The 21953-nt window shown below is 43.0% G+C and overlaps 2 protein-coding genes across 2 annotated transcripts; both read right to left on the bottom strand.

Annotated features, from left to right (window-relative positions):
* Window positions 1-903: 903 nt before the first annotated feature.
* Window positions 904-6343, bottom strand: and2 (actinodin2). Its single transcript, XM_056293792.1, has 5 exons — window positions 6160-6343; window positions 4287-4331; window positions 3294-3448; window positions 1583-2479; window positions 904-1326 (listed from the first exon to the last, which is right to left on the bottom strand). Exons 1-5 carry the CDS (start codon window positions 6341-6343, stop codon window positions 904-906), a joined length of 1704 nt encoding a protein of 567 aa, XP_056149767.1.
* A 3956-nt stretch (window positions 6344-10299) lies between these two features.
* On the bottom strand, window positions 10300-15288 carry cops9 (COP9 signalosome subunit 9). Its single transcript, XM_056293458.1, has 3 exons — window positions 15070-15288; window positions 14742-14814; window positions 10300-10964 (listed from the first exon to the last, which is right to left on the bottom strand). Exons 1-3 carry the CDS (start codon window positions 15163-15165, stop codon window positions 10927-10929), a joined length of 207 nt encoding a protein of 68 aa, XP_056149433.1. The 5' UTR covers window positions 15166-15288; the 3' UTR covers window positions 10300-10926.
* Window positions 15289-21953: the final 6665 nt, after the last annotated feature.

Here is a 21953-nt window from a genome sequence, read left to right as displayed (position 1 = left end):
TACTCATCTTCTTCAATACTCATTGGAAGTAGAGGGGGGGGGGGGGTCATACGGAACTATGTCCTTCAAAACTGCATGAAAAAACAAGCTGCACTTGCAGGCAGGAGAATCTAGTCTCATAATGATTTGGCATCAGCTAGCGGAGGACTGTCACCTGGTGTGACGCAGCACATAAACATTTAATGATCCTTGGTTTATTGACCAGATGAGCTCTGACATGCATGTTTCCATTCTCTATTCAGACTTTTTGATTGTTTGGCTGTCATGTTCCACCATTTTACATCTTTTGGATCTTGCAGGTGTAAACTCAATGTGTAAAGCTGTGCTGGAAAGACAAACTCCGGGCCTTTTTAATCTAGTTTTATTTGTATCATTTAAAAAAAACTACACAGAGGGAGTGAGTCGAGATTCAGAGTTGAAGAACACAGTGGAAAACATTAAATACACTTAGGAATGAGTACATTTGTAAAGCGAATGAAAACAGAATGTACAATAGAGGGGAAAAAATATCTATATTGACACAGATTCAAACTACTCCTACTCTAACACACATCTATACATAGGACTCTTTTCTACAAACACAGATGTAGTAACTAATCACATATTTCAAATAGTTTTCCATGAGAATGTTAAACCTATAGGGATGCCTGGTGGGCTGTACCTCTTTTATGGAGCAGGCAGAAAATTGCAAGCCTTCACATTCTCTGAGCCAATTAAGATGTCCTGTTTCAAACAGCTATACTTTTGATGGTGGGGCAACTGTCCCTCTTTTTTGCAACTTTGGTGGCTTGGGGTGCATTATGGGAGTCCATCAAGGGAGATACTATAACAGGGGGGCTCCCTTACTCACAGTTACTTGACTACCTAGCAGGTGCTGCTGACTTTGGCATCATGTTTAACAGCTTACTTCTTGTGGTACTGCTGCATGTAGACCCTGAGGAAGTCTTCAAATTTTGGGACAGCGGATCGTTGCCCGGTGGCTTCCCGCGCGGGCTCATCAGCAGCCTTCTCCTCTGCGGTGGCGGCGGGCTCATCGGCAGCGGCGGGCTCAGCGCGGCGCAAGCGGCAGTTGTAGTCGTACTCGGGGTCGCAGTGGGGGTCTGGCAGAATTATGCCATCCTTGCCGGGTTTCAAGGCCTTGGCGTTGGCAGGTGCAGCAAACTTGCCACAGTTGGGGTCGAACGGATGGCAGAAGGGCTTGGCTGGCGCTTTGAGATAAGCCCTGGCCTCCTCGCCGGCCCCCACAGGGATGCAGTCCTTATCATAGTGCACATAGCAGTCGTAGCCCTCCTTGGTCTTGCCACGGACCCCAAGCCTGTAGCGGACCTGGTTAGGTTGATCAATTGATTTATTTTTGGCTTTTTGGTTTAAAAGAGAATAGAAATTATCTGATGCAAAGATGAACACAGAGGAAGATAGCACAGAGAAGCATAATGCAACACCCATTTCATTTCACTACATCATTTAATACACCCCATGAAAAGCAAAAGACAATTAATGCAACAATTTGATGGTAAAGATTACACTATACTATTTAAAACAGTTAACTATTTATCGAGGTAGCCGGACTTCAGATTCAGACCTGGTGCTCGGGCAGCTGTGGGGCGGGCTTGCGGAGGGCAGCGGCAGCTGCCAGTATGCAGTAGGGGTCATAGCGGGGATCGCAGGTCAGAGGGACAGCAGAATGGGCTGCAGCACTCTTGGGAGCGTACTCCAGCACGGGCTTCGTTAGACCAGACAGCTTGGTGGCTGTAAGTGGATTACAGCCCTCGTCAAACAGGGGGTTGCAGGCCTGCTCTTTAGGGGCTTCCTCGGCAGCCAGCGGGGCGGGGTTGGCAACAGTGCCAACGCACAGAGGATCTACTGTCGGGTCGCAGTTGGGGTAGAGCATGTGGTAGAAGCCAGTGGGGGCCTTCTGGACGAGGATGGGCCTGCAGTAGGGGTCCTTGGGGTCGCAGTTGAGTGCAGCGTAGGATGGGGCAGGGCCGGGAGCTGGACGATAACCGAACGCTGACCTCAGGTGGTACTGAAGGCACTCCACGTCCGAAGGGTTGCAGATCCTCAGCAGTTCGGCTTTCTGCTCAGGGCTGAGGAAGGACTCCAGCAGGGGCGCGTAGTAGTAGAAGCCAGTGGGGCTCTTCATGGGCATGGGCAGCATTGGGGTGAGAATAGGAGCTGGCACCTTGGCCGGGGCTGGCGCAGGCTCCGGGGCGGCAGCCTTGGGGAGGAGGGAGTAGAGGCAGTAGGGGTCGATATAAGGGTTGCACATCCTGACGGCGGCAGCCTTGATGGGGGCAGGCATGACCACTCCAGCCTTTGGTTTGCTGGTGGACTCGGCGATGCACTCGGGATCATCTGAGTTTGCACACTTCTTGTAGATCTCGCTCAGGTGGGTGAGATAGTGGTTGAAGGTAGGGCCCTCCTCTAACCTGTGCTTGTTCTGAAGGTAAGCCAAATACAGACGGTCCAGATCCTCAACCTGAACATGGAAGAGAAAGAGATGGGTGGGGGGGGGCAATGCAGAATAAGAAGGCGCACCAAGTTATGACATTTATTTCAAGGGCAGCAAATAACTTAAGTCTCCACTTTTTCAAGATGTTAAAGAATGTAGTAAGCTGTTTAAATTAGCCATTCTTCCATTTTACTCTTCTAAACTAGTCAATTCTATTCTGTTTTAGCTTTTCTGGGTATTCTTAAAGTAATTAGGGCAATTTAAAAAAACTACATGGGGCGTCCGGGTAGCATAGCGGTCTATTCCGTCGCCTACCAACACGGGGATCGCCGGTTCGAATCCCCGTGTTACCACCGGCTTGGTCGGGCAACCCTACAGACACAATCGGCCATGTCTGCGGGTGTGAAGCTGGATGTGGGTGTGTGTCCTGGTCGCTGCACTAGCGCCTCCTCTGGTCGGTTGGGGCACCTGTTCGGGGGGGAGGGGGGACTGGGGGAATAGCGTGATCCTCCCACACGTTACGTCCCCCTGGTGAAACTCCTCACTGTCAGGTGAAAAGAAATGGCTGACGACTCCACATGTATCGGAGGAAGCATGTGGTAGTCTGCAACCCTCCCCGGCTCAACAGAGTGGGTGGAGCAGCGACCGGGACGGCTTGGAAAATAGGGTAATTGGCCAAGTACAATTGGGGAGAAAAAAAGGGGGGGGAAGACCCCCCCCCCAAAAAAAACATGCCGCAAATGCATATGGTTGCCTGTATTTTTAGTAGAAGTCAGCATGTAAGTGTACCATGTACCCACTTACATGTAAACTGGAAACATGGGAAATGAATGACACTCACTCCTTCCTGGTTGTGGGTGTCCATGAAGTGCTTGTACCATCCCCAGAAGTCGGGGAGACGTTTGAGGTGGGGCAAAGGGAGTATAGGGAGGTTCCTCCTATTACGAACCAGCGTCTTCAGGTTAGCCATGGCGTCAGCTTTCACATCGCTAGATACTGACAGACATGACAGAGAATATTTGATTTTAACTCTGTGTGTGTGTGTGTGTGTGTGTGTGTGTACATCAAATCTGAAAGAATTTGTATGTATGTGGCGTATGTGTGTACATCCAAGCTTGAATTTATTTCTTTTAGCCAAATGGAATTGTACATACAGTATGAGTAATTTTACTTGTAGGAACAAAACAAAGGACTGGTATGAGACATGTAATAGTAGAATATTATAAGAATACCTCTAAGAGAGTATTAATGTACCTAAGAATATCTATGTTGGCACATAAATGCCACATTTTTTTGTACAGAGTACAAAATGTAAGACTACTGCCATTAATACATGTCATATGTATTCACCATTGGGTGGATGGGTGGATGGATGGATGGATGGATATAGATAGATAGATAGATAGATAGATAGATAGATAGATAGATAGATAGATAGATAGATAGATAGATAGATAGATAGATAGATAGATAGATAGATAGATAGATAGATAGATAGATAGATAGATAGATAGATAGATAGATAGATAGATAGATAGATAGATAGATAGATGGATGGATGGATGGATGGATGGATGGATGGATGGATGGATTGTTGAATGGATAGATGGATGGGTGGACATTAAAAAGCAACAAATGGATAATTGATGGATGCATTGTTTGTAACGATACATGGACTTTTAGTCCATACCTAAACGTGAACATGCCTTTGTGATAAAACCAAAAACAACCATCAACCATCAGTGTTTTTCCCCCCTCTCCTCTAAACAGTTTTTGAGCTCAGTAAGCACAATGCAAACGTGCCCCCCCCCCACGCCACGTCGCAAGGCCTCACCTTCCTCCTCCTTCTGTTGCCCCACTGGGATGGCCCCCAGAAACTCTGTAAAACACAGGCAGCAGAAGTAGGGACATTGAGTATACAAGGACCAGATGTTGAGCCCCCACCACCCCCACACTCATTTCAACACACACATACGCGCACAAATTAGGGAAAACGTTGACCCACTAATAAGCCCCTCGGAGCACACGGCAGGCGCTGAGTCTCTGGCGCCTCAACTTAAGTAAGTGCTCTGCAAGATAGACCCCCCCCCCCCGCAACACACATACACTTTTTTACCTTTATTGGACAGTGACAGTGAAAGGCAGACAGGAAATGGGAGAGAGGGAGGAGTATGACATGCAACAAAGGTCGCCGGCTGGAATGGAACCGGCGATGGTTGCAACCATGTGGTGTAACCATTCGGCTATGGAGGCGCCCCCCCCATACACATACACACACACACACACACACACACACACACACACACACACACACACACACACACACACAAACATTCATTCTCGGTGTGGCTTTGAACCATTTTGTGTGGAGTCTGCCTGTTTATACAGCTACTGGGGGCCTACTGAAGTTAACCTGTAAAACTACAAAGAGCACGGGCAAGCTCTATGACCCAACCCCCCCCAAACACACACACACACGCACGCACGCACGCATGCACTTGCATATCCTGCTCCCTTTCAGACACACACGTGTCTACACTCGCACTAATTACTGAAGCCTTTTGGAACAGGGGATGAAGGTGGGACGTGTGGCATGTACATCCCTGCTTTCACATAGGGGCGTTTTTCTGCTCCACCAGGGGTCTGCTTCAGAAGTTTATGACTGTGAGGAAACAGCCCAGTCAGCTGATTATGGCAGAAAGGCTTCTTGTCGCTCACATTTATTAATGAGGAAAAGTGCTTCTCCCCAAAGACCCAGGGTAGGTCTATGTTTATGTTTATGGCTTTGAAAGGATTTTTAATATGAGCTGCCATCTGACTTTATTAAAAGAGATTATGGAAAGGGGATGTCTGCACCACAAAGGATGCCCCAAGTCCACATATGACAGTCAAGAGCCATGCTGTTACACTGGGCCAAATGTCGGCAAAGCTATTGACTAGAATAAAGATGGGCTAGGAATAAAGGCTAGCGCAGTTCATTTCAAGTCAGTTCAGTTCAGTCCAATTCAGTTCTAAAGGGACGACAATCAATTGACAAAGGTCTTACCTGGTAATAAAACAATAGTTAACAGGATTCCAGTGTGGAACAAGGAACACGACGGTCTTCTAGCACGTGCCATTTTTTGTTTTGTGCACTTCCTTAAGGAAAATTAAAGAAACAATATTCAATAATAATCCAGCGACAGTATTTAGTGTAAAGTGTTGATTTGTGGCAAATGTGATGTTCAGTCACCACAGTCGTATTTTTGCCTCAGTTGCACAGAGCCATATTGATCCCTGAATCGGTAAAACATGCAAACCTGCATAGAATTTTTCAATAATCTGTTAGGCATGAAAAACCATCACTAAGACAAGGACACGACTGTAACAGGAAAACTCGTCTCGTTAACTTGCTGAAGGCAGTGAGCACAAAATGAGCTTGTCACAGATTGCTGAGTAAAAAAAAAAAATCTTCCTTTTCCATATCAGAATATCTCAACACCAAACAGCAATCAACCAAAAGCTTGAAACGTTCAACTGCATTACTGCATGCATTGCACATAAATCTTATCTCACGGTGATCGGGAAGGCAGATATAGTCCTGTATGATTTCCCCCCATTCTAAGATCTCATAAACTATTTAATTGCAGTTTGCAGACTTACTGTATTATATTGATTGAAAAAAAAAGACAACCTTGAGTGACGGATGGAGTGAGTTTACCCCTTACCTGTTAAGGTGCTGAAGTTGTGAACTCCTGGGATCTCCTCAAAATCGTAGGGACGGCACACCTCTGGGAGCCGGTGTCTCTCTGAACTGAAGCTTCTGGGGGAGGGGGTGCTGTGGTTGTCTGTGCTGCTGCACACCGTACGCCTCTCTGCTCCCCTGTACGGTACGGATGGGCAGTGAAACATTTTTAAGGAGCCCCTTGATCATTAAAAACAAAAAAGCATGTCGTGTGGTTCCAGTATGCTGTTAAACGCTCCGGGATTGGCTCCTGCATCGCCGTCCAAACAACCAATAGGGGTCCTGTAATTAGCAGAGGTGAGCAGAAAGGCCCTTGTTGGCGGAGGATTAGGGTACAGTGCAGGGTACACAATTAGTCTAGGTGTGCTTTTGGGGTTTTACGGCTGACTTTTGTTTGCTCACATGTTTTGCAATTTGCGGTCAAGGGATAGGGATGCTTTGGTACAATGTACGTGAGGAGACAAGACGTATGCCATCGACTGATGTGAATGTCCATGTCTCGCACTCAGTGGGAGTTGACTGTTATTCATTAAATCTGTGAACCGCAAGGCCTCTTTTATAGGAAAACACGTTTACAAAGAAGTGCTTGTCAATATCGCAGCTGCACGTCGCAGTAACTTCAAATAAGTCAAGCCGTACGAGAAGTGAGCGATATGGTGGTGTAATCATTATTATAGCGCTAATGCTTTAATTGATCAAAAGCCTTAAATCTCTTTATAGTGTAAACACTACAAAGGATACAATACACATAAAGAGGCCCTGAGTCAGGACATTATGGGGGGGGGGGTACAAAATATACAGAACAAGTATTTCCCGCTTCCGGTGGGGGAAGATGGCGGCTCGAATTCACGTTTGCGGCAGCATCACCCAGTACCGTCCATGTAGTGTCTTTGTCCACGTCTGCGTTTCAGTTTTGTCTTCGTTTGATGGCTGGGAGAGCTGGCGCTGGATCGGCTGGGAGATCTTGGTCTGCAGCGTCCTGTGGGCCAAGGGACCACGGCCCTGCCTGAAGCTGCAACCGAGGAGGGTAACACCGAGGGCCGTCTGACAGGACGCGGAAGCGAGGCAAGCTAAGCTAACTGCTAGCCCATGCAGACCGGAAGTTCCGACAGTCGTCCTGACTGGCGTTCGTTCCCTTGAACAGTCCCCCCCTCCTCCCCGTTTGGATATATGTGTTAGTTTGGATATGTGTGTTCTTGAAGTTCTTGTAGTTTTGGGTGTGTTTTTGTGTTTGTGTTGCACTGCTGTAGGCTGGGGGAAACGATATAAATGAAATGACAAATTCCTGATTCCTGATTTGTACCACACACAGAAGCATGCTGTTACAGGCCTTTGCCAATGGAAGCCACACAAAAAGTACCGTTTGTCCAGAGGTCTCATCTCACCAGCAACAGTAACATCTCTCTTTAGACGTCCCGGGAAGGAAGAGCCAGTTGCTGAAATAGCTCCTGTGTTGCATCAGTATTTTGAGGGGAAAAAACAAACCAGGGTGACAGCAACAGTAAATGTCACACCAGCAACGCGATACCGAGTCATGCCGGCTTTTCTCTCCACGACGTTACGCAGCTTGTTGTCATCCTCAATGATGTCAAGATCCAGAGGTCTGCAGCTTCACTTCTGTGTGCTGTACTGTGTCACTACCAGCTCAAAAAAATCACTACAACTCGGATGCTTTCTTTCTCGAACTGAAAATTGACACAGTTGTGTGTGTGTGTGTGTGTGTGTGTGTGTGTGTGTGTGTGTGTGTGTGTGTGTGTGTGTGTGTGTGTGTGTGTGTTGAGTGAGTTTGGCAACTCTTCAGATATTGAACAGGGAAAACAGGTCTGAGTAAATTGAAAAACACTTGGTGTCAATAAGTTATAAACTAACTGTTCATTTCTTCATTCCCAAAAAAAACTCCCTTTTTTGTAGCTGTATCATTTTTATCCAGTAAAGTTACTGCGGATGCGGACCTCTCGAGGGCAGCCACTAATGAAGAGAGCCACTGTTACGGCCCTGCAGAGCAGACTACCAGCCGCAGTGCATCCCCACAGCCTCGATACCTCCATGTGCCACGTAGTCCTCAAACACCAGGTCAGTGGAATACGTGCTGGAGACTATGGAAACTAGTAAACCAGTTAAAAATGATGGAAGAAAACACAACAGGCAATATAATTAATTGATGATAATGAATGCAATGTGTTTCTATGGTTGAACCAACATACGTGTGTGCACATGCATGCATACGACTGATAAAAACACTTGGGTCTATTTCTTCTCCCTCATATCTTTAATATTAAGCTCTTGATTTCTACCATCTACTAAAAGTCAAGTTAAAAATGAAAAAAGGTGATCATATTATTATTTTGAATACAATTATTCTGTGCAATAGGTCGACAGGTCACGTTGCCCGCTGGTGTGACTCATGACGGCTTAGCTTCAGGCCTACATCCCTGCACTTCACATCCTTCCAAGTAGCCCGGGCTGCCACGACAGTGGACAAGCGTCTCTCTTCTTAGTGGCGTCACAGTGCAGCCGTCCGCGGGAGAGGTGTCTGTGTCTTTCTGTGTGTGGAAAATTCATGCAGAGTTAAAACTTGTGTTAAGAACCCCTAAAGCTTCTCATGCTACTTCTGAAAAGAAAAGCTCATTAAAACAACAGACCCTCGTAAAAAATGATGATGCCCGACAACCGCTTCCATGTAAGCACTTTCCCAAGTTGCGGTCTTGAGCTAAAGATGTACTTGGAGAACGACGAGTACAAACACATAAGGAAAAAAATAAAAGTCCCTTACAAATTGGTGGCGAGAATCACTCAACAGGGACAGTCAAAACATGTGACGACAGCAAAGAAGAACGTTGCAACAGAAGGCTGAGGTCGTGCATCGTTAACTGAGAGGGATATCCAATCTGAAACAGGATTCATGTTTCTGTTAAAGTCTCTCCCAGGGTAAGAAACGAGCCAAAGCTTTACCAGCAATCACACACACACACACACGCGCGTGCACACACACACACACATATATAACTTTATTAAAAGAAATACTCAACGGTAGGGAAAGTGCTCAACAGCCTGTTTCACTGTTCCATGCCATAAGCAATCATCAGCTATCAATAAAATTCAGATTGGATTTCCCCCCCAGTTAATGATTTATTGACAGCTGATGATTGCTTATGGCATGAAACAGTGAAAAAACAGGCTTGTACTGTCTCATAAAGAATGTATTTGACTCACTGGATTTTACACATACATATACATATACATATAAAGATAGATGTCGGAAAACACTTTAATACATTGCAGTACAAGCTTGTTTCATGCATCACGCACTCCTCAGCTGCCAATGTGGTGTGTGTGTGTGTGTGTGTGTGTGTATATATATATATATATATATATATAATGTATATACATATATATGTATATACATATTTTACATACACATGTACATGTACATATATATGAATGTATGTATATATGAATGAATATGTATGTATGTATGTATACATGTATACATGTATATATACATACACACGTGTGTATTGTATATATATGTGTGTCTATATACGTATATATAGTATATATATGTGTGTGTGTATATACACACATATATACATATATACATACATACATACACACACACACATATACACACACACACACACACACACACACACACATATATATATATACACACATGTAATATATATACACAATACACACACACACGTTTGTGGACAGCAGCCCGGGTGGTTATATTCCTGGGATGCAGAAATATTTCAAGGTTGCAAATCATCAGTACTTATGGTGAAAACAGCTCAGTTGGGTGCAGACATATAAGCAAGTCTCCTTCTCAGTGTCAGTGGAGCAGATGACATTACCGAGTAAAGACTTCCAAGGTTTCCCGGCTTCAAACGGGACATTGTTCAAGTTCATAAACAATAAATCGTCCAAGAAGTAAACATTAAGGGATGAAGGACACCTGGGACGCATTTTATCTTTAAGATGAATGACCAAATATGTGTTTAGTTTTGAAAAATCCTTAAAAATGTGAAGGAAAGACATTACATTGTACCGGCACCTCCCCAGATGTTCATAGGCAGCAACATGGAGATACTGAACAAGTCACACAACAGACTCATAAACCTTGTCATTGACACGGCACCGTTTATTCACTTCTCATCAGCTTTAAACACAGGATTCGTCCACAAAATACAATTACAAGTGTGTAACTGTGCATTTGCACAACATTACGGGACACAAGTGTTTCATATCACACAGCCATTATTTAAAGTTTATGTGTGTTATTTCAAGTAATACAAAAAGCTACTGACTGACTACCATTTATCATATGCCATCTGCAGCATGTTCTCGGGCGACAGCACGGGAGGTTCAGCCATCCTGTATGTTATTATGCTGGAAAAGTACCGCTAACAGGTGTTCACCAGCGGACACAAACCTACAATCCAGCTTGGAAGCAGTCAAGACACATGAGCCCGATAGAAGCTGATAATTTCAACATACCATATATGAAGGAATCCTTGGGATCCTAAGAATTTCACAACATCTGGAGCCAGTGGCAACTTTTTTTATGAATGTTTTTATGACCTTAAATCTAGCACACCTATGAAAGGAAATTGTATGTCATTAGACTGTGTGTGCTAGCCTGCACTCCCAAATGGAAAAAGTTTGTGTATCAGGGAAAAAGTAGTCCATAATGAGGAGTTGTGTTAATATCGTCCATCATTAACACCACCGAAGACACGCGAATCTCTCACTGGATGTCGTCATCATCGAACAGGTCTTCAAAATCTATTGGGGGGGTGGACAAAGACGCTTGTTACCACAAATCAGAAGTTACACAATAAAGCGTGCCAAGGACGGGCATATTTCAAGAGATTTTTTTGCAAGTGAGGCTTTTCCCCTATAAAGCAGCCTCTCGCGCCGGTGGGTCAGAGGGGTGCGGGGGTGATAAAAGTAAAAGGATCTTGGAATGCACTTGCTGAGGCATCCTGCATGCCCTTCCTGTGGACTTGTCAAGTTTGTGAGGTCAGAGGTGAAACGGGAGAACTGTAAGAACATGCGTGTGAATCAATGCCACATCCTCTGCACGTTAACTTCAAGTTAAGTTAGTTAGGTCTCCTACTCGCTAACTACAAACCACCTTGATGGCGAAGACATCAACATTTACCCACTTCATGCCACCTAGCATCTGCTGTGATCTCGCATGTCTGGAAAATGTTGCTAATCCGTACGTTTGGACCCCAGGCTCTTGTTTTCTAGAGTTGTGAAGCCAGTCGGTTCCATGGCCACGTTTGCACACACTTTACATACGCTTTTATTCTATAAATTCTTATTATTTTTTTCACTGTCACTAGCTTTACTGTATTGGTTATGTTTTATGTCATCTATGTCTATTTTCACTTCAAGCCAATCATTTCAACGAGCTGTAGGCTGCAACTACTCAATTCTCCCACACTGATCATTAGAGCTACATCCCATGTTGTCGAATCTAATGCCTTAATGTGTGCGATACATAGGACAACTGACTATAATTCCCTTCTGAGTACATTATTGTCTGTCTGTTTGTTTATGTTGGTAATTGCTGCTTTTATAACCAGGCTTTAAAATAGCAATATTATTGTTAAGGCTTAATTTTGAGCACTATATTGCAAGCCATTAAATAATTAAGCACACAGAATGCAAGAATCTGCCACGAATCTGTGTGTACTGCAAATCCTATTTTGCACAAGATATCATTTAAAAAGGTGCTTTGGGTCACACAAAACACACACATGCTAAAAAACATTTCAGAAAAACAATATTTTGTGTCAAATTGAAGCCTTTGCAACCAAAAAAAAACAAAACACTCATTACATGCATGACAAACAGGCACTTAAGGATGACGCAATTGCCAATGTCACGCTTTATGTTTTATTGGATGAGAACTGCAATACCATCGTCTTTTAGGAGCTACTTTTCAAGACAGTTGTCTTTCAGACAGTCTCCTTTGAGCCTTGTTTAGAAATGTGTGGATGCTAAAATTGTGCCCAAGAATGAACTCTCAAGCTACTCGAGCTAAATATCCATCATCACATGTCGCTAAAAATTCCAAACATTTCTATTCTACGGGGCTGGAACCCATTTCAATGGTACAAATATCATGTCTACATACAACAGAAATCTGACCTGGCTGGAAACTGAATAGGTAAAGGGAGTTAAAACGTGGTATGTCACTAGGCAGAGGTGGTTTCTGTCAACTGTGCCCAATAGTAGAAGTTTCTTTACTAATAAATCAACTGAAAGGCATTCAAGTCTTAATTAAACTAAACCATACAAGAGCCAAACTGTGTTTCAGTGTTTGCACCTGCAATGGCCATAGCTTAAATGAGCATTGAGCTGGCATTTCAATGTTCTTCAGGAGCATTAAATAGGCAGAAAACCATGCATTGTCAAGGTTTCACATTAGCAAGGTCCTTCTAAAGTAGTGATGACTTGCATGGCTGTGTAATTCTTCAGTCATAATAGTTTGTTTTATACTGCAAATCCCAGCATACCATTCGAAATGGACGTGAGTCTGAATGCGCAGAAATCGTTCACGTGGATATGACAATTTCTGGCAGTCACCAATTTGGTGCAACAGTGGTAAGATAACCCGGCAGTAACATGCGTATTTTGGAGAAAGAAGACTGATCCAACCATTTCAACTGAAACAGTAATATTGAGCAACATATCAACCCATACAAAATTCTCAGTTAAATGGTAGATCATGTTTCGCTTTTTATTTTAGCGCCTATCGCTTTCTCTTCAGCATTCGACACATGTGGCCCTCCTTTTTCTCTTCTTTTTGTGGCAGACTTGACACATTTTCCTTGTGGGCACCAATACATTTAAATACTGGGTAGGTGCCAGCACCCATAAAAAAAAGGCATATAGTTGAGTTACAAAACGCTAATAAATTAAATGGCTGTTGCTCCAAAAATGCCAATGGGCAAAAGGCATCAAATAAGGCTTTTTTTTTTAATGAAAAAATTACTGATAACCACTTTAAAAAGAAATACATTTGCACCTTGTAACAAGTGCACCATACTGTTTGTGTATGTGTAGACCAAATTAATGCATACACAATGAAATAAAAAGATATTATGTGGGCTGAGTATTTGCAAAAAACATGGAATAGACAAACAAGATGTATTATTTATTTTTAGAATATGATCATCATTATTATTATCAATACTATCATTATTATTATCATTCCAAGAGTCTGGGACTTGCAAAGCAGAACTTCATTTCACTGTTGATATTAAAGGGTTATAGTACTTTACTATTTGCTGAACATATGATATATATACCAATCCAAGTGAGGGCCAAGGGACCAAGGAGCCTGTTTAAATGGCCCTAGAAGCAGTAAACCTGTAGACATCTCTACCAAGAAGGGAAAAATGCCTGCCTCCTTGTATGCGCCTCTTGCAAAGCACACCCTAAGTGTTCCTGCAGAGGCAGTCTGCATTGAATCTGTGTGGCATATGGCGAGAAGTCACAGCCGTTTGAAGTAGCTTTGCCTCAGGACAGAGATCACACCACGTTATAAAACGCAGTTTGCAAAAAGGGAAGCAGGCTAGAAGGAATGGTTTGGAGCCAGTAAAGACATTTCCAGCTGTTTCTGAGCCAACGGCGTTCTGATGTCGGAGTGAAAGGAAAATATGCACCAATAGATTTGTCTTGGCTCAGGTGGTAATTTACCATTCAAAGATGACGGAAGGTTCTACAAATCACTTCAAATGACCCGTCTAACAAACACCTTGTGTACTTTAGTTTGGAGAATTGTTTAAGTGTATCATCACAGCCAATACACAGTAAAACGCTGAGCCCTGAAACATTTCCTCTCAAAAGGAAGTACCGTATGTTAAAATTTCAAAAAGAAAAATTAATAAGCCTGGCCAGTGATTAATATATGCAAAGACCGTTGTCCCTTTGCTACGTTCCAGAAAACGTCTAACTAGTAAAAAAAACAAAAACAAACAAGATCTGACTGGTGAAAAAACAGGAAAAACAGGTCGGACATTCCGGTACCATTTCAGAGCTCCAGTTTGTCAGGCCTGGGCATCAGTTACGTCACTGCAAGAAAGAGTGGAACCAAACATGGCTGCACTCATGGTACGAAAGAAAAAGTAAGAAAGAAAAAGTTTCATGCTGTTAAAGAAAAAGGATTTACATTTTCACGCATGGGTGTGTAGTTGTGTGATCTTTGTTGATATTATGTATTTGGCATTATTTCAATTTGAAAATTAAAAGTTAAAATTCTTATCAGCCACCTTTTCGCTAAATGGCGTTAGTTTGCTCAAAAATGCTGATAAAATGAGCCATCTGACAGCACCCATGTTGTTTTTTGTTTTGCCCCCACCCCCACCCCGAAGTAAACAGTGTGAACACGTGACGTCGGACATGTCCCGTTAGAATTCACTGAGTTCCGAGCAGTCTTGAACTCGCAAAAAGTTTACTGGTGTTTTAATCTGAGTTTTTTGTTTTTTTTTTAGTTGAATATTAAACACGTGGCAACCCACAGCTCCAGCAGAACCCTTTATTTACCATTGAAGAAGTCTGCATGAACAGCCTTTTCGTTGGCGGCCAGGTCCATCAGTAGTCCTGTGCTTCCCCCAGCCTGCCAAAACACAAGCATGCAACTCAGAACTAGCTTGCCCGCTACGGCTAACTGGTAAATCATGCGTGAGCTGGCTCTACATGGATTAATCAGTCCATGTATAATGAGTCAAACTGGATTATAAAAATGTGGACAAGGAGCCGGTTAGATTCTGACAGCGCTAAATGTCACTGGAAACAAGTCACCGAGCTTCCTTTGGGGTTGGTTGTGCCCAGCATTTTGGATGAATCTGCTAACGCTAACTGGCTAACCGACCTCATCTAGGTCCACGTAGGGTCCAGCTCCTTCAGGGAACATCTCATCCACTGCTGGCTTCATGACCGTTGAGTTGGACTGATCCTTTAGTGGCATAGATAAACCAGACTGATCTGTAATGCGTCCGATACTTTAAATTTCAACCTGCAAATATGCTGGACGCTAAAGCAGTAAACCGTACGATCATAGGTGTCCCGTCTAAATAGTACCGGGTAGTAAACCAAATCCAACCCACGCAGTTCCGTAGTAGGTTTACGTGGAGACAGCAACTTTGCGTTTTTTTTGTTTTTTTTTGGTGGCTTGCAATACCAACTTTTAAGTGCATACCGCCACCTACCGTAGCGGAGTATGTAGACTCGGATCTAGTTTATATTAGTCTAAGAAAAACAACAACTGTATTCTATTAAACAATCCGGTATTTATAAAAAAAAAAGCCTATTACCCCTCTCTGTGTTTACCACATCTTATCTTTTATCTCATCTTATCTCTCACCCTTCGTTGCAACCTTACCCTTTCTTCCTTACATTTGTTACAGTTCATGAATACGTTTTAATACATTTTCAGTCATATTACAGTGCGCGCACAACTGTGAATGTATTTTTCCCAATAGAAATAGAGTCTTATTTTAACCAGTGTGATTAGACCTTAACCTGGATAAAACTACTGCCTCTCTTCTACGTCTCCCCTTAACACTCTGTGCTGTCTTTTTGGATTCTATGGTATGTTCTGCCCTTACTGTCCTCATCCCACTTTTTCTGCCAATGACACACCATTTTACAAATGGTATGTCAATTACTATATGCCTCATATTTAGTGATCTTTTAGCCACCGTGTCAGCAAATTCTTTACACTTTAATCCCACATGAGCAGGTATCCAGCAAAGTTCGGCATCTATTCCCAATCTTTGAATTTAAATAAAAATTGAACATTTTCAAACATAAAATCTTCCCTGATTGACTTCATAGTCTGTAAACTTAAAAGTACTCTTGCAGAGTCAGGATACAACACCATGTTGTCTGGCTTCACTTCCTCCACCCACTGAAGACCAACAATCACTGCCATCATCTCAGCTGTATAAACCAATCATTTATCTGTAATTCTATTCCCTAAATGAATTTTAAATTGTAGTTGTAATTGTATACTCCTGTTCCTATATGATCATTTTCATCTTTTGAGCCATATATGTAAGTAGTTGTGAAAATTATTCCTTATATATTGGTTTGCACAGTGTCCTATTTCACTTTGCACCCAATCTTTCCTTAGTTCCATGATTAAGAAACAGCCATGGGGGAGTATTACTTATTGGATTAGAGGAATTATTAAACCTTGTTTCTTTAACATCAAATTCTTCTGCTTTATCTATTATATTCCATCCAAAACCATTTCCCTTAAATCTGTTATACTTCCAGCATTCACCTGGGACACTTTTAGTGGTGTTTTCATCCCTACATCCTCTAAGACGAATGCAGTAAGCTAATGCCAGTTGGTCTCTTCTGAGCTCTAATGGGATTTCCCCTGATTCTACCAGCACAGCATTACTTGGTGTTGATCTCATTGTACCAATGCTAATTCTCAAAGCGGTAACACTTTATAACGACACAAATGAAGCATTAGTTAAGTAGTCATTTGTAAAGCATTTATAAAAGAAGACATGCACCAATGGTTAGTGTGTTAATAGATGTTTTATAAATACTTATTAATACTGCAAGTCATGACTAATTCAGGTAGTTACTAGTTGGTAGTTAAGTATTTTGTGTGACCCCATCTAAAGTGGGGTTGTCTATGCCTTACAAAGCATTTACAAATGAGACTGAAAGGCCAGCAGTACCTTGAGAGACTCACAAAAGTCTCAAAGATCATAAGATCCTACATGATTAACAAACTATTTAGATGTACATTTGTGCATGAATTAATCATGAATTGCACTATTAATAAGTATTTATAAAACATCTATTAACACACTAACCATTGCTGCATGTCTTGCTTTACAAATGCTTTACAAATGATGAATTCAGTAGTTACTAATACTTAACTAATGCCTCATTTGTGTCGTTATTATAAAGTGTCACCCTCAAAGCTTTACTCTGTATTCTATCAATTCTATATAAGTGAGATTTGGCTGCTGCCCTATAAACAAAGCACCCATAATCAATTGCTGATCTCATCAAAGCCCTTTATATATCTATTAATGCTTGCTTGCCTGCTCACCAGTTGTATCCAGATATACTAGCTCTCATTAGATTAATTACGTTTTACTTTTTGTTTCTAGTTTTTCAGCAAGTATCTTTCATGTGCATCTTTCATCGAGCCAAATTCCCAGCTATTTAATTTACTTTTTCCATTGGTTGTACATATATATGGAGATGTTCATCTATTTTTCTCCTCCTAGTGAGGTACACATAGCAACACTTACTGGTTGAACGTTTAAATCCCCAATTTTATGACCATAGTTTTCCTTTAGAATAGCCTCCTTAATCTTTCTCAGCACACCTGCATCAGCAACTGAACAGACCGCTACGCTACCCGGACGCCCCAATTCTTTCATTTTAAACGATTTCTCCGTTTCATTACTTACTCTAACAACAGTGTCCATAGTGGCTCTTCCTTTCCTGAATCCATTCTGATATGATGTTATTGCCCCTCTCTGTTCTACTATAGTTAAGACTATAGTTAGGAAGAATATAGTTAAGACTATAGTTAAGTCTTCAGAGTAAAATCTTTTCCATCCATTTGCACAGATGTGAAGTTAAGGTGACGGGACTATGATTTCCAGCATGTTTTTGGTCTTTAACAGATTTACAAAAAGGTAAAATGAGTGCACGCTTCCAACTTTTTGGCATCAATCCTTCTCTCATATCTTATTAAATAGTTCCGGGATGATAGTCAGTACTTGATCAAGTAATTTATGGAATATAGCATAATTTAATTTGTCCTGACCCGTTGCTGTGTATCCGGTGCCGTGTATTGCTATTTTTGATTCACTCATAGTCAGCTCGGCATCAAGAGCTGAGTCTTCATTACAATTTTTTCTTAATTACATCACCGTTTTCTCTTAGCACTTCCTCTTTCCTCTTTTTATGCAGATCGTCCAAGTGATTTCCACTGTGTATACTGGCAAAGCTCTTACCCAATATGTTAGCCTTTCCTTTATCTGTTACAGCAATTATTTCTCCACCCTGTAGCACTGGGATTTTAGTGTACTTCCTTTGGCCACTCGTTTTCTTTAACATTAGCCATGCATCACCTAGTTTCACTTCTCCACCTATAGTAGTGCAGTATTTCCTCCATGCATTCTTTTTTTTTTTACTGAATTTGATAACTCTACCAGTCAGAGCTTTGTTCCTTTGGTATTCTATTAAGTTTTCCTGATTCAAATTACTCCTTAATACTTGTAATGCTTTGTTTCATTCTCTGACAGTCTTATCACATATTTCATTCCCCCATGGAACCACTTCCCTCTTCCGAAGTTATTCTGCTCATGGGTATGCTCTTCAAAGCAGCATTCAAAATGTAATTAGCCACTACAGAAGCACATTCTTCTGTATTCCATTGAAACTGAATTACCTTTCTCTATGCAGTATTCTTGAATATGTCCCCAGTCAGCTTTTCCAAAGCACCATTTCTTTAATGCATGCCTTTCTCGGGCATGCATATTAAGATTTCGAGAACAAACAAAAAGAAATGGAAAATGATCACTTCCCATGCTAGAACTAACATCCCATTCACACGAGCATGCTGTATTTCCAGACGTTAGATCTAGACATGATACAGCATTTCTGCTTACATCTAATCTTCTTCCTTTGCCATCATTAAGGCAGACTAGTGAGCTTTCCTCCAACAGTTCTTCAACCACATTGCCGTTATCATCTGTGCGTTTACTACCCCATGAGCTATTATGTGCGTTAAAATCACCGCGTGAGATTTCTCTTCTGTTACGATGTTCAATTACGTTAAACATTTGGGCACTCAACTTTTTACATGGATTGTAAAAGTTGGTTATTTCGAGGATGATATCTGCATTACACACTTCAGTTACAATGTCTGCTGGTGATGGTAATGTTTGAAACGCTATCTTTTATGAATGTAACACAGCCACCACAGCCACAGCCAGCTGAGGTATATCCTGGTATAATAAAGTCAAGATGGGGTCTTAGCCCAGTTTCTTGTACACACAAGACATCCGGTCGTGGTTCTACTTCTGACACATAGCTTTTAAATTCTTGGCCATTAGCAATGAGGCTAACAACAATGTTAATCAGTACCCTGAGACCCTCCATCAGTGTTTACTTTTCAACATTTCATGAATATTTCTGCTTTCAATTCATTAATACCCCCAAAATACTTCTGCCGCATTCACCACTGTCTTAATTGTGCCACTTTTTTTTTCTTTCTTGATGGCCATATTTTACAAATGATGGCCATGAACCTTGTCTGATTTACCACCAAGGAGTCCTCTTTTATAATAACAATAATCATCATCATCATCATCATTACATTTATATAGCGCTTTTCTAGACACCCAAAGCGCTTCACAGTGAAGGGGGTAACTCACTTCAACCACCACCAATGGGTAGCACCCACCTGGGTGATGCATGGCAGCCATTTTGCACCAGAACGCTCACCACACATCAGCTTGAGGTGGAGAGGGAGGAATCATTGAGCCAGTTACATGGGGGAATGATTAGGTGGCCAGATGAAGAGAGCCAGGTTGGGAATTTTGCCAGGACAACGGGGAACCCCCTGTTCTTTGTGATAAATGCCATGGGATCTTTAATGACCACAGTGAGTCAGGACCTCGGTTTTAATGTCTCATCTGAAGGACGGCATCTCCTACAGCACAGTGTCCCCATCATTGCACTGGGGCATTAGGATTTTTTTTAATATTTGCTGTTTTATTAGGACCAGAGGGAAGACTGTCCCCTACTGACCCACCAACACCACTTCCGGCATCAACTCAGTTTTCCCAGGCGGTCTTCCATCCAAGTACTAGCCAAGCCCACACAGGCTTATGTCATTTGGCAGAGCCAGGGTACATGTTGGTATGGCTGCCGATTATCTTGCATTTATGGGAACAATGAGTGTGTTGTATTATTGGAGCTCTACCTGTTCTGTCTTGCTGTATTGACCGACTTTTTCTCTGGGATAAAGGCCCAAGGCCGCCACCCACCACCTCCTCTGCATTTCATGTACTTTCTTTAAAGCTTCTCTATAGGATATGTTGATTACTTCGTATTTCTGTACCTCTTTTGCTTTGATCGGGACTGCACACGCCCCATACGCAGCACTGTTCCCCTCCAAAGTTGCAACATCTCCGTTTTGTGTCCTTCGCACATTTACCGTAGTCATGTTCACCTACACATTTTGCACATCTTTGTTTACCGCGGCACTGTTGGGCTCTGTGTCCCATTCTTTGGCATTTATAGCATCTTATTGGGTTTGGGATATATTCTCTTACCCTATAATTGATCCACCCCGTTTTAATCTCTAGGAAGTGTGCTCTTGAACTGCACCAACATTGACAGACTGTCCTTCATTACACCGTTTTGTTTGTCCTAAGCAGTCCCCCCCCCCCCCCCCGATTTCTTTCTTGACTTCCTCCCAAGTCATTTCTAGCGGGACATTTGACATGACATGTCTCAGGTTAGCCACTACACCAGGGATGTGTGTCGTGGTCCTTACACCATCAAGTGCCTCTAACTTGAGGACTTTGTCTCGTTGCTGTTTATCCATGGCTGAGATAAGGTCTCCTCCGTTGTTACGGAATTTGGCAAAATATGGTCGTTCCGAATTTGTCGATCGCTTTGGGCACTCGCACTGGGTGAAAACGGAGCGTCACCCTCCCAAAAATAATTATAAGTAGCTGGATAGCTCAGTATGTAAGGATAGCGGCTTTCCCGCCCGAAATCAGGGGTTCGAGGGACAAGTCTCCAGCAAGAGTCTGTGGCTTAGACTCCTAATGCGGGGCATTCGGGTGGCATGGCGGTCTATTCAGTTGTCTACCCGGTATTCCCCGTGTTACCTCCGGCTTGGGCGGGCGTCCCTACCGGCACAATTGGCCGTGTCTGCGGATGGGAAGCCGGATGTGGGTATGTGTCCTGGTCGCTGCACTAGCACCTCCTCTGGTCGGTCGGGGCGCCTGTTCGGGGAGAACTGGCGGGAATAGCGTGATCCTCCCACGCGCTACGTCCCCCTGGTGAAACTCCTCGCTGTCCGGTGAAAAGAAGCGGCGGGCGACACCACGTGTATCAAAGGAGGCATGTGGTAGTCTGCAGCCCTCCCCGGATCGGCAGAGAGGGTGGAGCAGCGACCGGGACGGGTCGGAAGAGTAGAGTAATTGGCCAAGTACAATTAGGGTGAAAAAAGGGGGGATGGGGGTGGGGGGGGACGCTATACAACTTTAGCAATTCCTGATGAATAATGAAGTGAAGAAATATTTAAAACGGCTGTTGAGACAACTTCTGTCCTCCTCAACACTTTCTAAACGAGAAACATTACAACAAGCAAGTCAGTTTTCCTCTCTCTGAAGAGGGGGCTTCGCTTTGACATGACACCCAAAAAATGGCTACACTGTGGGAGTGCAGGAATGAGGAGACGGAGAGATCGAGACGAGTCAGTTCCGTTTACTCGCCACACAAAACGACACCGATACAGCACAATCTCTCATGGCAACCGGCTAACCGCTAGGCTGCTGCAAACCTGGCTCCACCCCGGAAACTCTAAGCAGTGCCTACGTCAGCACTCTAAAATGTCTGCCTTAAAGGAGCAGCAGCAGCCCCTGGTGAATCGACCCTCAATTGTGTCTCACCACAACACAATTATTCATCAGTTTCCCTAGATATACGCTCTTTCTTTCCAAAGCTTGTCTTTAAATATATCAAACTGAT

This window comes from Lampris incognitus, chromosome 14, assembly GCF_029633865.1.
Source record: "Lampris incognitus isolate fLamInc1 chromosome 14, fLamInc1.hap2, whole genome shotgun sequence".
In the NCBI taxonomy this organism is placed as follows: domain Eukaryota; kingdom Metazoa; phylum Chordata; class Actinopteri; order Lampriformes; family Lampridae; genus Lampris; species Lampris incognitus.
The sequence above is the reverse complement of the archived record's forward strand: the minus strand, read 5'-3'. Positions and strand labels throughout refer to the sequence as shown.

Bases quoted from the DNA above. Each gene is read 5' to 3' on its own strand.
- and2 (XM_056293792.1), bottom strand. From the start codon at position 6,343: ATGTTTCACTGCCCATCCGTACCGTACAGGGGAGCAGAGAGGCGTACG. The intron at 4,332-6,159 runs GTAAGGGGTAAA...TGTGTTTTACAG, and splicing joins CAACTTCAGCACCTTAACAG to AGTTTCTGGGGGCCATCCCA. The intron at 3,449-4,286 runs GTGAGGCCTTGC...CATGTCTGTCAG, and splicing joins GCAACAGAAGGAGGAGGAAG to TATCTAGCGATGTGAAAGCT.
- cops9 (XM_056293458.1), bottom strand. From the start codon at position 15,165: ATGCCACTAAAGGATCAGTCCAACTCAACGGTCATGAAGCCAGCAGTG. The intron at 14,815-15,069 runs GTCGGTTAGCCA...GTGTTTTGGCAG, and splicing joins CCTACGTGGACCTAGATGAG to GCTGGGGGAAGCACAGGACT. The intron at 10,965-14,741 runs GTAAATAAAGGG...CCCCCCCAATAG, and splicing joins TCATGCAGACTTCTTCAATG to ATTTTGAAGACCTGTTCGAT.